The 17,555-nt window shown below is 39.9% G+C and overlaps 1 protein-coding gene across 1 annotated transcript in view; it reads left to right on the top strand.

Annotated features, from left to right (window-relative positions):
- The first annotated feature begins 1,339 nt into the window (after positions 1–1,339).
- The window catches only part of ddb1 (damage-specific DNA binding protein 1), a 37,214-nt gene continuing 20,998 nt past the window's right edge, over positions 1,340–17,555 (top strand). Inside the window, exons 1-13 of the mRNA XM_053423669.1 lie at positions 1,340–1,537; positions 2,876–3,024; positions 3,352–3,468; positions 3,700–3,921; positions 4,085–4,199; positions 4,677–4,774; positions 8,126–8,284; positions 9,514–9,597; positions 10,741–10,857; positions 13,098–13,200; positions 13,861–13,936; positions 14,015–14,123; positions 15,158–15,336. Coding sequence (XP_053279644.1) covers positions 1,477–1,537; positions 2,876–3,024; positions 3,352–3,468; positions 3,700–3,921; positions 4,085–4,199; positions 4,677–4,774; positions 8,126–8,284; positions 9,514–9,597; positions 10,741–10,857; positions 13,098–13,200; positions 13,861–13,936; positions 14,015–14,123; positions 15,158–15,336 — 1,589 coding nt within the window. The 5' untranslated portion in view covers positions 1,340–1,476. The remainder of the gene's footprint in view (positions 1,538–2,875; positions 3,025–3,351; positions 3,469–3,699; positions 3,922–4,084; positions 4,200–4,676; positions 4,775–8,125; positions 8,285–9,513; positions 9,598–10,740; positions 10,858–13,097; positions 13,201–13,860; positions 13,937–14,014; positions 14,124–15,157; positions 15,337–17,555) is intronic.

The following is a 17,555-nucleotide window of genomic DNA, read 5'->3' as shown; positions in this document are numbered from 1 at the left end:
GCCAAATTTTCTCCACTTGATGATGGCTGTCTTCACTGTGTTCCATGGTATATCTAATACCTCTGAAATTATGTTGTACCCTTCTCCTGACCGATACCTTTCAACAATGAGATCCCTCTGATGATTTGGAAGCTCTCTGCGGACCATGGCTCTGGCTGTAGGTTGCAACTAAGAGAGTGTCAGGAAAATCCTACTAGAACAGCTAAACTTTATTTAGGATTAATCAGAGTCACTGTATTTGATGGCAGGTGTGTACTCACTACTATTTAACATGAGTTTGAATGTGATTGGTTAACTTTGAATACAGCCACATCCCCAGTTATAGTGCACACTTATGCAACGACATTATTTTAGTTTTTTGTTTTTATTTTTCCCTCTAAAAGATTTCAGTTTGTTTTTCAATTAAATTGTTCATGTTAAAGGTCACATTAAAGGTGGAAAAAGTTCAGACAAGATTTATCTTTGTCTCATTTGTTTAGATCATAAAAACCTTGCATTTTAACAGGGGTGTGTAGACTTTTTTTATGCACTGTAGATAGATATAAAAATAGATAGATAGATAGATGGATAGATGGATATATGGATAGGTAGATAAACAGATAGATAAATGATATATGGATAGATAGAAAGATATAAGGATAGATAGATAGATAGATAGATAGATAGATAGATAGATAGATAGATGGGTAGAGAGAGAGATAGATAGAGAGAAAGAGAGATAGAGAGAGATATAGAGATAGAGAGATAGAGATGGAGAGATAGATAGATATAGAGATAGAGAGATAAATAGATAGTGTGACAATTTTATATAAATCGAAACAAAGGTCTAAATGAGGCCTTGATTAATTTGGCAGTAGGTGGTGCTATCACTATCAGTACTTACACACTAATAGATCTGCTCAGGTCAAAAACACTCTTGTTTCTCTCCAGATCGTATAAATCTTTCAGCTTTTGCAACAGTATTAGACTCTAAGACATCAAAGTAATCTATGACCACTGACACTGTGACATTAAAGCAAACTGACAACAATTAATTATTTGGTTAATGAATAATGAATTAATTTGTTGCACATGTGTATGTATGGTTTTTGCACATGTGTATGTATGGTTTTGCACATATTGCATATGTGTATATGTCGTTTTCACTGTGTGTATCAGTTCCAATAAATATTGTTCTCAGACAAAATCTACTTTATGTTATTGAGCTCCACTGTGTAGTAGAATGTGTTTAGTAATGTGTAGCTTGTACTATGTGTTAAAATAATGTGTAACTTGTACTTTATGTATTGTAAACTGTCCTCCCCGGCACAGGGGGCGCTCCACCCCCGGGTCACCGCTCCTCTGGCACCGCTAGCTTGTGATGCTCCGTGCTCGCACCAACAGCTAACTACTTCCGGGAGTGTTATTATCAATGATTTTGTCACTCGTGTGAGATCAAAACACTTCTCCGGTGTTTGTCTTGTGTTGTTTGGGAAAATGTCGTACAACTACGTGGTAACAGCGCAGAAACCCACGGCGGTGAACGCCTGCATCACCGGTAAATACCCGCCGAGCGTTGTGTGTTTTTCCTGCAGCCCTTTCGCCACCTGTGTGTTAGCTGCCGAGCTCCCGCGCTACGCGTCCCCTGCTCCGGACAGGCCCGTAGCCGCAGCTAGCCTTTGTTTTGCTAACTCAAATGTTTGCTTGCGACATTAGCCGCTGGTTTACTGTGCGCGGGTCGTGACACTGACACGTCCCGGTCGTGTGTTTGTGTTCCGAGCCGAGCCGAGCTGCCGCAGCCTCGGGTTTGGTGTTTAGCTGGTGTGGGTTGAAGTGGTGGTCCCCCAGATCAGAGGATCGTTTCCCATAATCATTATTATCCAATAACACTTAATTTACATTAAACTGTGACAGGTGCACGTGTTGGGACATTAATAAGCCAGCTGAGTGTCCTAGGATGTAACGCACCAGGGGAATACAGGAAATGTTAAAAGCAGGTGTTGAGACCGTTAATAAACCAAAAGCACACGAGTTACACGTTCGGTCCAGTTGCATTCACGTGCACGTGTAACTACACATTTTAACACTAGTGTCACACCTGAAGACACGTCTGAGGTACTTGTACTTAACCTGAGTATTTCTATATCATAGACAGTGTGTACATCTGCTATTGAATTGTTTACAATACATTTATATATATATATATGTACATCTTTAGCTACCACCTAATTTATAGGCTCGAGATTTGCATACAATACAGGAAGAGCTTATGAAAAAACATGGGTTAGTGTAGATTGAAGTACTCATCAGGATATATAAGTAGAATATGTAATTTTCATTGCACAAACAGTATTAACTAACCATTGCCATCTGTATAAACTTTAATTTGTCTCTAGTTATTGTGATAATATGATGCAAAGATGACCCCTGTCTGTTCCCATAGCTGTGCAAATGCTTCCCTGGCTTCTCTCCACTCTTGTTCAGAACATACTGATGAATCCAAGATGTACAGATGATGTCATGAATCCACATTTTGTTTACAGCAAAAAAACAGACTAATAAATCACTGAAATGCATTTTTTTTATAAAACTGATTGGCAACTGTGTTGTTTTTTAGTATTGGTAGTAATTCTGATACTCTGATTTAAAAGTAGTGCATTTTATTGTTGTGGCTGAATGAATTGAACCTATTTGGTCATTTGTTTATTTATCAACAGAAATGTTAATTGCTGGTGTCAATTTCTTTGTTTACTCTGTTCCACACAAATTTTATTAGTATTGAATGTTTAAAAAAACAAGTAGTTTGCGATCTGATTTCATGATAAATCGATTAAAGTCATCATCCTTTTTTTTTTTCTCATTTCAATTGAGAAAATCTGAATGTTTATGTTTTCAGGTCACTTCACCTCTGCAGAAGATCTCAATCTGCTCATAGCCAAAAACACACGGTTGGAGATCTATGTGGTCACACCAGAGGGGCTGAGGCCCGTCAAGGAAGTGGGCATGTATGGAAAGATTGCTGTTATGGAGCTCTTCCGGCCCAAGGTAGGCATTTTTAACTTAATGAAATGTTTTTCAATTTGTTCAAATCGATAATCCTGGTTTCCTTTTTAATAAAATTTTAAATATAGCAACTCACAGAGAATTATGAATTAATTGACAATAATCCCATAATATAGTTGTATTAGGGCAAACAGGTGGATTCATACACTGTTAAAAGCTGTCTCTTCAAATGAGGCCGGCTTAGATTGATCATATAATCAATGCCACTGCTGCAGCCTGTTCAACTCTGTTGATTAAAACAAAATAAGGCTGATGGATGTTTGCTCTTTGACGACTTCAGTGTCTTTTTTTTTTTTATTATTTGTTCAGGGTGAAAGCAAAGACCTGCTGTTCATTCTCACGTCCAAGTACAACGCCTGCATCCTAGAATACAAGCAGAACGGGGAGAGCATTGACATCATCACACGTGCCCACGGAAATGTCCAGGTGGGTAGGACCGCAAAACAAGATGCGCTGCTCTGTAATATTTAATCAACAAACACATGGATTTCAGGGGATTTACCTTTAATTCATGTAGGATATATAGAGTGTTTATTGTGACTTTCCACATCATTAATCTTGATTAAATACACCATTTTCTCGTTTGAGTATAAAACATGGAATAGATGTTGGTACACTGGCATAAAACAATTCCAAACCAAATGCTCTTTCTATCAGGATCGTATTGGACGTCCCTCTGAGACCGGCATCATCGGAATTGTCGACCCAGAATGCCGCATGATTGGTCTGCGGCTTTATGACGGGCTGTTTAAGGTGATCCCACTGGACCGGGACAACCGCGAGCTCAAGGCCTTTAACATCAGACTGGAGGAGCTGCAGGTCATCGATGTGCACTTCCTGTACGGCTGCCAGGCTCCAACTGTCTGCTTCATCTACCAGGTACAGGAGGGGAGAAGCACATGGACGTAGGAGTGTGTGTTTGGTGTTTGTAAATTCGATATGTTGTTGTATTGTGTGAAAGCAGTTGAATGATGAGGATGACTTAATTTTGTTTATACTCCTGCTTTAACCTTGTAACCTGGTTTCCTGTTGTGAACTGTAGGACCCCCAGGGACGCCATGTGAAGACCTATGAGGTCTCTCTGAGGGAGAAGGAGTTCAACAAGGGCCCCTGGAAACAAGAGAATGTGGAGGCTGAGGCATCAATGGTCATCCCAGGTAATTGAGCTTATACTAAAGTATAATAACGAAAGTCAACAATTAGAAATTAGTTGCACAAAAAGTACTGTAGTCCCTTTTTTGTCATCTAATTATATATGGATTTCAGTAAGTTATTTTTTCAGAATATAGGCCTAACAGCCCTTCCCATGAGAAAATGCCATATCAGTATATTCAACACTTAGTATAGATTAAATTAGTATAGTACAGATTTTTCCTCTCAGAACCTTCTGGGTTTTTTAAACATTTAGGAAATAAAAAAGAGGCTCAGCAAGGTGGAGGGAATGCAGTTGGTGATGAATTGATCAATTAAAAACCCAGAGGTAGATAATAAAGCAGGTAACATATGGTAATATAATGTTATTAGTTGCAGCCATACTTAAACATCAACCTGTTTAAAACCCACAGACTGTTTCATCCTGAAATTGTGCAGATTCAGCATTTTTTCACACACTTGTTCATGTGCTTGTATTTTAGTGCCAGAGCCATTTGGTGGAGCTATAATCATAGGACAGGAATCCATCACCTACCACAACGGAGACAAATACTTGGCCATTGCTCCTCCTACCATCAAGGTAAAGACATTGCATAAAAGCTTTTGCTCTCTTTTTTTAAGATTATAACATTCATGTGTGATGTCGAAATCCTTTAAATGCTTTCAGTATATTTTTTTCCAGTATGGTACAGCGTATATTCACGTTAGGGGAGCAGTTGCTTTGGAAATTAGAGTTTAGTTAAATGACAGATCTGTAGCCAGCCTCGGCAGGTAAAGTCTAAAGAGACATTCTGATTGAAGGTAGTGTGTCACGTGTCTCACCCCAACAACCTTTCTGTACGAAGGACACAAAACAAGTTTGAAAATTCTCCTGCAAGGTTGTTGAAATTTAGCGTCATAGGTTTCTCCTCTTATCTGTGTTGTCAGACATACACACACGTAAACCCGTCATAATCGGACTGTCTCTGTTTGACGGGTAAAATTCACTCATGTTAAGTGCGTAGTAGAGGCTCCGGCAAAATTGTGTAGAGATTGTTTAGAAGGATGTTGTGGTGCATTTAGGAGACCCTGAGGTGCACGTGTACGTTTCATTTTTTTTTGTGTCACAAATCTTGTGTTTGATGTTGAAATTGGATTTGAAGGGAGGTTTATAACTGCTGTGATGACGACTTAATCTCCCTTTACACTGCTGCTTTTAGTGTTATCAAGATGAAGTAGCTGTCGTGCACATTCGACAAAGCTCAAAGGAGCTCTTCAGCAACATCCTGCTTCCATAATTGGAGAATATTTTCTCACTCGTTTGAGCCAAATGTTGAAAAAGAAAGAAGTAATTTTACTTGAAGTTAATTCGATGTAGTAGCTTCTAATTCAGAGAGGCACAGTTTTGATCTGTCTTCATGAGGAAAATGTCTTTGTGAGAGTTAATGACTCTGTTGATAACTAACTTGTCATTCCGATATAGGGTCATCAATCCGTGTTCATTCAACATGAGCTTTTCTGATTAACCTGACGATTAGGGGATGCAATCAGATTTTTTTTTGTGATATCTATTAAATCTCTGACTCAGTAGCACATGAAAAGGTTCACTTATCCACCTGCTGTAGATAAAAAGCACGAGAATGAGATATTTCATGCTGAGATAATTATGTTTCCCATATTTAAATTGAGGTATGAAGTACGTGTTTTATAAAGTGTTTGATACACGTTAATGTCGGTGCTCATTACTTCTTCCAAGGAGATGGCTCCCCCCCCCCCTGTCCTTTCTTTTATTGGTTGGTTTGTATGATTATTATTTGTAAGCAATATAACGCAAAAACTCCTGGGGTGTGATATGCATTGATATGCAGCATGAAGCGTTTTGTCCTATGACAAAAAATCGGTGAAGTTTTGTGCAGCTTGATTGAGTTTAAGAGGACTGTTGGGCCTCGGCAGAGATACGCTCACTATTGAAGGCCTTTGTTGTTTGTACCTGAATGGCTGTCAGCTATGTTGTTTGCTGAAGAAATGTCACAATCAAATGTTTAGAGCTTGTTGTCCCTTTTGTAATTTCGATGTCTCGACTGTCATGTTTAATATCCATCCAAGGTTTTTTTCATTTTGTCGCAGTACAATTAGGAGTTAATCTCTAAAATCTTAAATGTTGAATTTAAATATGCAATTTGTACAGGAGTGTTGTTTAGCTGCAGCACAAAGTTGTCCTCACAGAGGCACTGGTGTCAGAAATATTTAATGCACCTTAAGTGTAGCTTGAGATGCATCAAAGCCTTGAGATAGCTCATCCTGAGCAGCGGCTCATATCTGTGTCCTGTGGATCATTCCTGTCTCCAAACCACGCTGCCTGATTATCTCACTCAACTGTCTTGCAAGCTGTCATGTCTCTGTTACAACTCTGGTTCCATAGTTGCTTCGCCCACCATTACTCATTAGATGTTAGAGGGAAGAAGTAGTGGAGCTTCCTGCTATGTGTCTAATGGAATCATCCATTCTAAATGAAGCTGACGTTTTTATTTTGGACTTCCTTTCACACCTAATTTCTCATTAGTATTCAGTGTGTGTGGAGGCACACTCTTAGTGAAGACACAGACGCTACTTTGGATATAACAACATTTTTTTGACAACTAATTATTACATTTTCCCTTTCAAGCATAGAAGTGAAAAAGGAATGTGTGACTCCAAGGAAGGTGTGGAGCTTTACTTAATGTGTCTGAGCTCTTATTATACTTTTCTGTAAATTGGTCTATGGTGGCTCGGCAAACAGTTTGCACTCATAGAATCAAACGCGCTAATTACCTGACTTTCAGTTGACAGGATTGCGAGAGGCTTTTTGAAGCTGTGACAGTAAAAGTGGATGAAAAAATATAAGCAACACAACAGGCAGGAGGATTGTAAAAAAGCTGATAAAGGTTCGATCAAGGGAGAAATTGACTCAGCTTGTACAGTAGACAACAACAATAACAACATCTTTCTTTGAAGGAAGAGTAGAGCAGGCTCCGTCACACATTGTGAATTTGATGACAATTCCTATCAGGATTTCTATTCCAGCCTGAGCAGCAACTTATCTAGATGTGATAGTGGAGACAGGAGGCTCCAGTAAAAAGCAGCTAACAAGTTAAAGTGTTAACTTGGATTAAAGCTGAGAGTTCTGTTCATGGGAAACGTTTTATAAGACAAGTTATGTATCACAAGTAGAAATGTAATAGACGCTTGATATTTTAAAATTAAACCATAATCTAATCTTTATTATAAATATAAAGAAAACACAAATACAGCCAAATATAGATACTTTTTAAACTGTTATTATTGATTTATTTATCCTCCATCTGCACACATTTTGGTCATGTGTTATGTTCAATTTCCATTTTTAATCGATACTTTTTAATATGCTTTACATTGTGTTAAAAAACAAATCTTCCAGTTTATAACATTTTAAATATTTAAATCACAATATGTTTCAGCTCCAACAATTTAGTATAAGTCACGCTTGAACTCCTACTATTGTGTTAAATCTTTTAATATTAATGCCCCCAGTTTGTCACATTTACATTTGTAATCGACTTTCAACTTATAATGGAAGGTTTCCCTGCATGTGTGGAATCCTTTTCTTTATGTATTAAGCTTCATATTCATCCTTTTGTAGTGTACCCGCGTTCCTGCCTTAGTTAATCCTGGCTTCTCTTGTCAGGCAACATTTGAAGAGTCTGTAGTTTTAAAGTTTTGCCTAGAGGAAACTCCTCACTGTTCTCCCTCATAATGACAGATGATAAAGCAAGCGTAGTGAGGAAAGCTCCCTGTGGCTATACTATACGTTGATGTTTTCATACAGTACTCCGATAAAGCATGAGGTGAGCCCCATCTTGGCACGGATTTAATTTGTGCAGCTTTTGCAGCCATTTTTTTTAATGTTCTGCATGTGTCCCTGTCTCAATTTCAGCAAAGCACCATCGTCTGTCACAACCGAGTGGACCCCAACGGCTCGCGCTACCTGCTCGGGGACATGGAGGGACGTCTGTTCATGCTGCTGCTGGAGAAGGAGGAGCTCATGGACGGCACAGTGGCGCTCAAGGACTTGCACGTGGAGCTACTCGGAGAGGTGCTTTATTTTTCTCTGTATCTCTGCCTGTCTTCACTCTGTTCACCTGCCTGTCCTCTTGTCTTTTCTCCTGTCTTCGCTCTTCACCTCAACAGCCCCCTTTGTGTTGTTCGAATATTTTCCTCCTCCGCTGCCTTGTTTCTCTCAGTCCCCACTTTGTAACGATTGACTTTTTAATGGTTTATGGCCCCGACAGGAGATAATGGATCAGTCTGCATGAGGAGGAATGATCCCAGCTCTTTGTTGCTCGCTTGCCAGTCTGTCACTTATCCCTTTTTAAAGTTGATTTAGACGAGTCAAGGAGTTTAAAAAGGTAAAACACTTTCATTGATAGTCTGCGGGAGCAAGACAACAGTCGAGCAGAGTAGTTCTGTCGAGTCAGAGCTTTTAAAATCCTTCTTAATGTCGACAGGTAGCAGTAGCTCTTCATTAAAATCGTTGACGGAAAGATTCTTTGCTCTATATGAATAGTGGTGTAGAGTGTAAGATCATCTGCAACAGAGTTCTGCCTGTTTTTCAGATGAAACATTCAAATGCTCGAACCTGCTATTTGAACTCATGTTTTTCTACTGTTCCCTCTCTTCCATTCTGCAAACAAGTTTTCATCGATACCATTATCTGCCTTCATTGTCATTACTTCATTTGTCTTTCTACATACTGAACACATTTGTTCTCAGTGACCTTTCTCTTCTCGCTGTCTGACACAAGCTGCTCTGCAAATAATCATTATTTTAATTTACTAACAACCTGCCAATTGTTCTCGATTAATAATTAGTTGATTTAAAGGTCAAAAAGAACTAAACAAATCTTATCTGAAATTACCACATCTTAAAGTGATGTCTCATAATTGTTCATTTTATTTTGCCAACAGTGAAAACAAAACAGTTGTGTTGGAAATGAAGCAAAAACTCATTGAAACAATTAATCTATTATATAAATTGGTTATTTGGAGTTTTTTCACATTAATTGTTTTTACACTTAACTTTTAGTTAAGTGTGAGAATTTCCTGCTTTTATTGTTGCACATCAGAATTAGTTGACTATGATGATTTCAACTGCTGAATAGGCAAACTGAGAATTGTCATGTCTCATGTGGAAAAATTTACAAAATAAATGATTAATCTTAAAATAATTGGAGTATTGATCAAAAACAAAATGATGATTAGTTGTAGCTCCACTGTGGACATGACCTAAGGGAATACAATGTCTTATGTCTCTCTCCATCGACAGACGTCTATTGCTGAGTGTTTGACCTACTTGGACAACGGTGTGGTGTTCGTAGGCTCCAGACTGGGCGACTCACAGTTAGTGAAGGTAAGTTGTTATTAAGTTCATGTATTTAAACCAGCTGTAAACACAAAGGTATGTTTTCGGGTTCTTGGAAGTGTACTACTGGTTAGAAGTTGTAGATCACCTACATTTCCCCCCTCTTTTATATACATTTACATATGTGATTGTCTCTGTAATTAATGCATAGAGCAAATAAACATTATCATCTTGTAAGACTTAATTTAATTAAAACATCTTTACTTGTCCAGAAGCCAAACACACTCCCGACCTTCCTTCCACAGTAGAAACCCATTATTGTGTATAAATCTCGCTCTAACACTGATAAGTTTACAAACCCTCTGTCCTATTCATCCAAAACAAGCTGTGTGGAGTCTCAGCCTGGACTCGGTGCTGCTCCTCCATCAAGTGAGGCCACACTCTCGATTGTTTCAGGTCATTATGTTGCTGTAGGAAGAACTTTTGACCACTTCCTTTGTTATTGCCCTTTTCTTACTCCTCTGATGGAAATAAACACCACTACTCCCTGCAGTGCACTATTGTCCTAATAATGCATCAGCGGGTGAAGTCACACAGTTCGCACAGCGCCTTTGCACAGACAGAGGGTTTGTAATTAATCAAAAGTTGGGACACCTTTAGGAATTGGTTGCAAACTTCCGAGGCTTAATTTACTTCCACTGCTGCAGGAAAGATGTTAGAGGTAAACAAATTTCTTATTCCCTGAAAAGAAGCGTCCATGAAGCTGTTCTCTATTAAATTTATATAATGTCAGGGTTTGGTGACCTAAACTTTTTGTCCTTTCTCTTTTACCTGGGGAAGTTTAGAACTTAACTTTATACTTTGAACTGCGGAAATTCCATAAAAAAACAGAGAAATATCGATGACCAGAAACAAGTCTAACCAAAGCACTCAATTTTTATCTAATGTTTGGTTTTTGTGTTTTGTTTCCTTGTTAGAGATCTCTGCATTATTTTTGGATAATTGTTGACAATTGCCACACAACGTTTCAAAGGATAATTCTCTGACCTGTATAACAAGCTTCCTGATTCATTGTAATCCGTCCAGCGGTGTTTGTGTTATCCTACTGACCAACGGATGATAACACAACTTCCTTCATGGAGGACAAAGGACAAGTGGTCATCGGTCTGAATCTGTTTTGTTTCTCTGCAGCTCAACGTCGACAGCAACGACCAGGGCTCGTTTGTGGGGGTGATGGAGACGTTCACTAATTTGGGGCCCATCGTTGACATGTGTGTTGTCGACCTGGAGAGGCAAGGCCAGGGTCAGGTAAATAAAACGACCCACAAAACTAAATCCTGTATTTTTCTTTAACTTCACTGAAACATTACAGTTTCACATTGAAGGCAAATCAATCAGAGGAGAAGGTTTCTTGAGGTATTCCCCCAGAAGAGGTAGACACGACATGGAATACAGAAAACCTTCTTTACAGTCACTGAGTACACGGTGTGGGTTCTGGTCAGTCCTCTGTGTTTCCCTCTTTATCATCATCATCTTCTTCTTCTTTTGTCTGCTCTAATTCCTTTTGTTACCAGTTGCCATTTGCACGCACCTGGTATCCCACTTGTGTCTCGTTATGATTAAGCTGGACTGCAGTCATACCTTCTTGTTAAAATGCATCTGGAGTACACAGAGCTAAATTGTCTTTCTTGTTCCATTACAAAGAGGCAGATTGCTGTGCCTATCATTTCCTGTAATAATATTTACACCCTCTAAAAGTGACAGTGAAGACCTCTCCTCCTCCTCCTCCTCCTCGGGCCGTTCCCCCGTCTGCATGCATGCTAACAACTCATCATCTGTGGCACTTGTGTGTACTTCAGTTTGTTTACCTTCAGCAGTTGTGATTTATAACCGAATGTTAAACGGCAACATGAGGACACAATCTACTACAAAATGTTAAACCTATAATCTCTCTTTTCTCCGTAATATCAAAACCCGATTCTTTCTGTGTTCATTTCAACCAGCTGCTGATTGAGTCCTTTGTTTGTTTTTTGGCTCGTTCTCTGACAAATAGATGCAGAAACCTCCTAGTTTTACCCTAAAAAAAACAACACTTGGAGCGTTTGTGCTCCGTTGTGTCGAATCACTGAGGCAGCTGGAGATGTTACAGTGAAGTATGGAGGGATGTAGTACAGAGGGTTTTGTTGGCAGGTGTTTGAGACCAGGCCTCCGGGTGCTTGATGTGGTTCCAGAGGCAGCGGTCCACTGGAGCGCTGAGCCAGACTCTGGGTACAGCCCAGCACACATTCAGTCACAGACTGTGTTCATCCACTCCATCCTCTAAATCCAAGCACAATTGTTTAAATTTGCTATTTGCTGAAAATCCCACGGAGCATTTGACCTGGTTAATTGGTGCCGACTCGTTCCAAGACAGTTGAGACATTTGAGGATTGATTCATTGGCCGCAGGGCAAAATAACATAACCTCGGATTTAGTGCGAGAGTCAGAGGAGAAAAATATCATATTCACACACAAATCTGGATTTATGAACCTGCGCTAACATGAACGTAACTTGTGCAGATTTGAAGGAATTCAGTCAAACAGAGTGTGTGAGTTCATTAGCGAACACGCTCGGGGGGGCACTGAACGTGGGATGCCAGGTTTGCAATGGTTATTTTCATTAGGAAGAAGGTGTTGGGTGACAGGTGGTAGGGGCTGAGATTATTATGGGCTGTGGTATTAATCCTGTTAGTGTTCCATGGCTGAATGAATAAATTCACATTCTGGTGCTCTCCAGTCAGACTGAACAGACGGCAGGATTATTTACCTTCGGGGGGTTGGATCCTGACTCTGTTGTCGTGTTTGTGTTGGCATCGCACCCGAGCTCTATTATAAACTGATACTGATTCTTAAATCTGTCCAGCAGCAGCTAGTGACAGTCACTGCTGTGACGCTGACTGGTACTTCTATAATAACTTGTACGTTTCATCACATCATTGTCTAGAGCTGGGAGCATTATTCTCTGTTTACAACTACAACCACAACTGAACCGGAATATTTCAAGTTTTGCTTAAATACTATCTGGAGCTGAAATGAGAAGTTGATTAACGTCCCAGTCATTTTCACACACAAAGTGTAAATATTCCTTTTCTTCCAATTTCTAAAATGTGGGCTCGTTCTAGCAACAATATGATTTGAAAACTAATCATGCAGTTTGAATTTCAGTTGATTGCCTGACTGACATTTAAAAAATCATAGCATGCATTTTGTTTTATTGACAAAACACTTTCCAAGGTAATTATTGAAATCTGGGAACATGAAGACATTGTTACAACAATTAGCCAAATTCATATCAGGAATTATAGTTCCTCATTTTGTACGTTATTGTCACAGTTTTAACGTTGGGAAAAAAAATGACAATATGGTTGTATAACATAAAGGAGTAGAATTAAGAATGAAGAGATGCTGAAGAGAACAAGAGGATAAGCCTCAAAATATTCCTAGAAAAGGAGAGAAATGTCTCCTTGTGTCTCACTTCATGTCTTTGTGTCTCTTTTTGCTGCTTTTAGCTGGTGACATGCTCAGGTGCATTCAAGGAGGGCTCTCTTCGGATTATCCGCAATGGCATTGGGATTCATGAGCATGCCAGCATCGACCTGCCGGGAATCAAAGGTTTGTGTGCTCTGTATGTGTGCGCCTGTGTGTCTTCATCCCTCTCTCAAGTCTTGACTTTATCTGGACCTTAATCCTCGGCTGACTTGACAGCAGAGCCACTTCAACCCACACATCTGTTTCTGTGGCCGGGCCAAGACGTCAGCTTTTGTCCGTCTAAGCGCATCGTGTGAGCGCGGCTCGGAATCACCGAGGTTAGGTGTGTCAAACAACTAGTGCTGCTATGTCTGCATGAGTGAGCTGCCATGTTGAAGAAATCCATCCATTTTAATGACGGCAGACACGTCTTAATCCTAGAAAATTAGGTTCTGCTCCCCTGGCAGTTCTGCGGTGCTTAAATGAGACACACAGGCCAATTCAGGTCTTCTCCCACTTGTTAGGCTTCAGCTTTTTATTGACCGCTTCTGCCCTAAAAGTCTCAGACGCTGACTTCTCCCCTGGCCTCTTGATGAGAGGCAATTATTCCCTCAGCCAATCAATGGCTCTCCGAGGGGGCCCTGCAACCTGTACATCTTCCAACATGTTAACATTTGACAGATGTAATAGTTAAAGATCGAATTGGCTGCTTGGTGGATATTGTATTTCTTTTACCCTCCAGAATGATGGAGAAAGCGACATTTCTTTCTAACACAATATTTTTTTGCCGGTATTCCCTTCAAGGTCTGTGGCCGCTCCGCTCTGAGGCCGGTAGAGAGACAGACGACATGCTGGTGCTGTCCTTTGTGGGACAAACGCGGTAAGTGTTGGCCGCGCCGCACGCCAGATACTGCACTCTGGATTCTGAATGTCGTTTTAAGAGCATGTTTACCCCCAGAGTGTTGATGCTGAGTGGTGAGGAAGTGGAGGAAACAGAACTTCCAGGCTTTGTGGACAACCAGCAGACGTTCTACTGTGGAAACGTGGCGCACCAGCAACTCATTCAGGTTTGCAAACACAAATGCACACACTCGTTTCATCAGCTGAACATGCATTGGTTTAACATGGACACTCATTTGATGTGAGCCCTCTCTTCTAGAATTAACTGAATTGCCGTATATTTTTCATTCAAAATTAATTATAGCAATGAAATTTTCAACTGTGGCCTTTTCTTCATTTAATAAGAGACGCTTTGCTGCAGCGGAATCATAAATGATTGAAAGGGGCAGTTTTGAATATGAAGAGTGCAAATAGGACTTCATGTATTTTAAACTCTGTCGAGATGAATATTGCACTTCATTTAAATTCAAGTTCCTGTCTGCCTTTTTTAAAATGAGGATGAAACCAGCGGGGAATTCTGCCGACTGTTAAATCCACAAATTTTTAAGGCTGTTATGACAACCGGCATTAAAGTACAAACCTGTTCATGCTCTAAGAGGAGGTCACTGTGACCTCACACGAAAAATGGTTTTGGTCATAAACAAAGAATTTATGTGGTAATTGTGACAGAATTTCACACACAGGAAAAACAGTGAATTAAGGACAATTCACATCCAAATGTTAAAAGGTCAACGTCACCGTGAATTCATAATATCCTGTGACCTTTCGTATTGAAATTCCTGCCAAGAACTCACTATGTATAGTGTGTGGGCACTGATCAACTGCTGCTTGACTGGTTGCAGGTGAAGAACAACCCTGAGAATATACTAGAATCTAGTATATGCATCATTTGTTCGGTAGTTTTTGGATTAAAAGAAAATGTATTTATCGTCTGTCCACCTTCAAAATCATAGTTTCATCTCTTTCTCATTGTAAAATTGTGGTAAAATAACCGTTGAGCTGTAATTTATAGTTTCTTTTCTGTCATTTTAAAAAGTGCAGCAGCGATCCTGGCACAGACGTCGCATATAAACATCGGGATTTGCTTTTGAAGCTTATTTTAACTCCCAGTCTCTGCATCATCATCATCATCCTTCTCTGCCACTCTCCACAAATTCAGTACAGAATAATCTTTAAAGGGGAAAACTGTGTGTGTCTGCAGATCACGTCGGGCTCTGTGCGCCTGGTGCTTCAGGACAGCAAGGCATTAGTGAGCGAGTGGAAGGAACCACAGGGCAGGAACATCAGCGTGGCCGCCTGCAACCACACACAGGTGGTGCTCGCCGTGGGACGGGCCCTCTACTACCTGCAGATCCTGGCCGGGGAGCTCAAGCAGATCAGGTACAGATACACACAGGAATAGGTCAGCTGTCAAGATCGCTTAAGCTGTTTTCAGACATGAACTCTGAAATGGAAAAAAAGTCAGCTCAAGTGGGTCTTCACACTTCACACACGAAGAACACCAGTCCGGTTCAGTCTCGGGACATTTTACTTGGAGGCTGGCAGGAAAAACTCTGGAGAATGTCCAGAGCAACTTACATTTGTGTTCTTATTTCCAGCTCCTCTGGATAATTTCAGGAGAAAAGTCAGAAAGCAGCAGTATAAACTCAGGCTGTACTTCACTCCTCCTTATCTGTGGATTTATGGAGCTTCTGATTATGACATTATATATAAATACATGTAATGCATCAATTCAACCCCCTTTTATAGTTTTTATCAGGTGGCAGCAGCTTAGTGCATAAATTCATTCAGATACAGATCCGGAGCTTCAGGTAATGCTCAGACCAAACATCAGAATAAGTATAAAAGAAATCCCAGTGATTGTGGCAAGGTTTTTTGGGGGAAATTATTTCTGTCACTGCTCATCTACTGGGATTTTCATGCATCAAAGTCCAGTGTTTACTCAGAAATATGCCAATAATAAAAAATCATCCTTTGAGCCACAGCTCTGTAGAAGAACACATGCTTTGTTGACGAGAGAGGTCAGAGGAGAAAGAATATAAACAAGTTGAAGCCGACAGGAAGGCTACGGTAACCGAGTAACCTCCCTTCAAGAGTGAGAGAGAGCAGCAAAGCATCTCAGGACGAACACGTGGAACCTTGAGGCTGATGGGCTCCAACAGTTAAAGACCACATCAGGTTTCACTCCTGTTAGCCAAGAGCAGAAATCTGAGGCTGCAGTGGGCACAGGCTCATAGAACTGAAGAATTCAGGATGTCAATGCAATAAGAGATGCACATGCTTTGAAGGGCTGGTTTGACGTTTTGAGAGAAGAGCTTATTCACTTTCTTGTCTCAAGTTCGATGAGCGGTTTGAAACCAGCCTGATGTCTGCATGGTAGATGTGGAGCTGGAGGCAGCAGTTAGCCTAGCTTAGCACAAACACTGGTGGCCATTCTGATCGGATTGAACAAACACAATACGATCAGTTAATTATTTTTGTTTTATAGCTTTAGACTTGATGGTTGATGAATTCTGTTTCCTTTGGAGAGAGTCAGAGTAGCTGAGTCTCATGTTGCCAGTTTTTTGTGCCAAGCTAAACAAACGGGCTGTTTGGCTGCAACTGTGTATTTATTCTACAAAAACAAATGAATGTGTTCCCTTAAACGTCGGGACTATTCTTTTAATGCCAACCGTGTCTGTGTGAATTTGATAGTGAGGTTATAAAAGCTTTAGAGTAAATAGGAATAATCATAATCCCTTCAATTAGCCCCGGGCTGTGACCTTTATAAAAATGCCCTTTGCATGAAGACTATAGTGTAGAAGTAACCAGTTATAACTTAAATTCAAAGTAAAATACAAAAGTCGACTTCAGAGACTTAAATCTTAATGTCGGGGAAACAAAAACTAAACTCAAGTTGTCAAAGTTAACACGATACATCAGGGAACAAGTCGTGAATACACAACAGAACTAATTAATCACACATTAATTTACTGTTTGGTGCAGAAACCTTTGTGGTATTATTTTCCTGGAACGTCCCTGCCTTGCTGCTGTGGTTTAACCTTGTGACTGTGTTTGTGTCACTCTTACAGTAAAACTGCTTAGAGCCAACATTTTTTACAGGACTTCTCGAGGGTATGAAAGTAATTTGTTTGTTTCCTGTTAAGAGAGGCACACAGCTGGGCTTCATGAGGTGCAAAGTATTTGAAATAATGTTGTTCATACATCAATAAGGAGCCGGGTTTGTGTGGAAGCCTCAGATGTCAGTAAATATCAGAACGTCACAGTTGGAGTTAAGGTGTTTACTTCACTGAAATACTTCTACGTCTAATACATCCTATAAGTGGAAGTGAAAGCTCAACACACCACACAGTGATTATATATAAAATAATGTGATGATAGGAATATGTGTTTTTGTTAGAGTTAATAATCCTGGATTTGCCCGTCTGTCTGAATTCACTCCAGAGTTTAATGGGTCTGTGACATCATTTATATTTGTCACACTCTTAAAATACCATATTTATAATCAGACACAAATATTCAGGATAATCAGTATTATTACTAATACTCCACACAAGAATATGCACAACGCGAGTAATGAGTCACACAATTCAAAATAT

This window comes from Pleuronectes platessa, chromosome 1 (genome assembly GCF_947347685.1).
Source record: "Pleuronectes platessa chromosome 1, fPlePla1.1, whole genome shotgun sequence".
In the NCBI taxonomy this organism is placed as follows: Eukaryota; Metazoa; Chordata; class Actinopteri; order Pleuronectiformes; family Pleuronectidae; genus Pleuronectes; species Pleuronectes platessa.
Note: the sequence above shows the minus strand (reverse complement) of the source record. Positions and strands in the feature narration are given on the sequence as shown.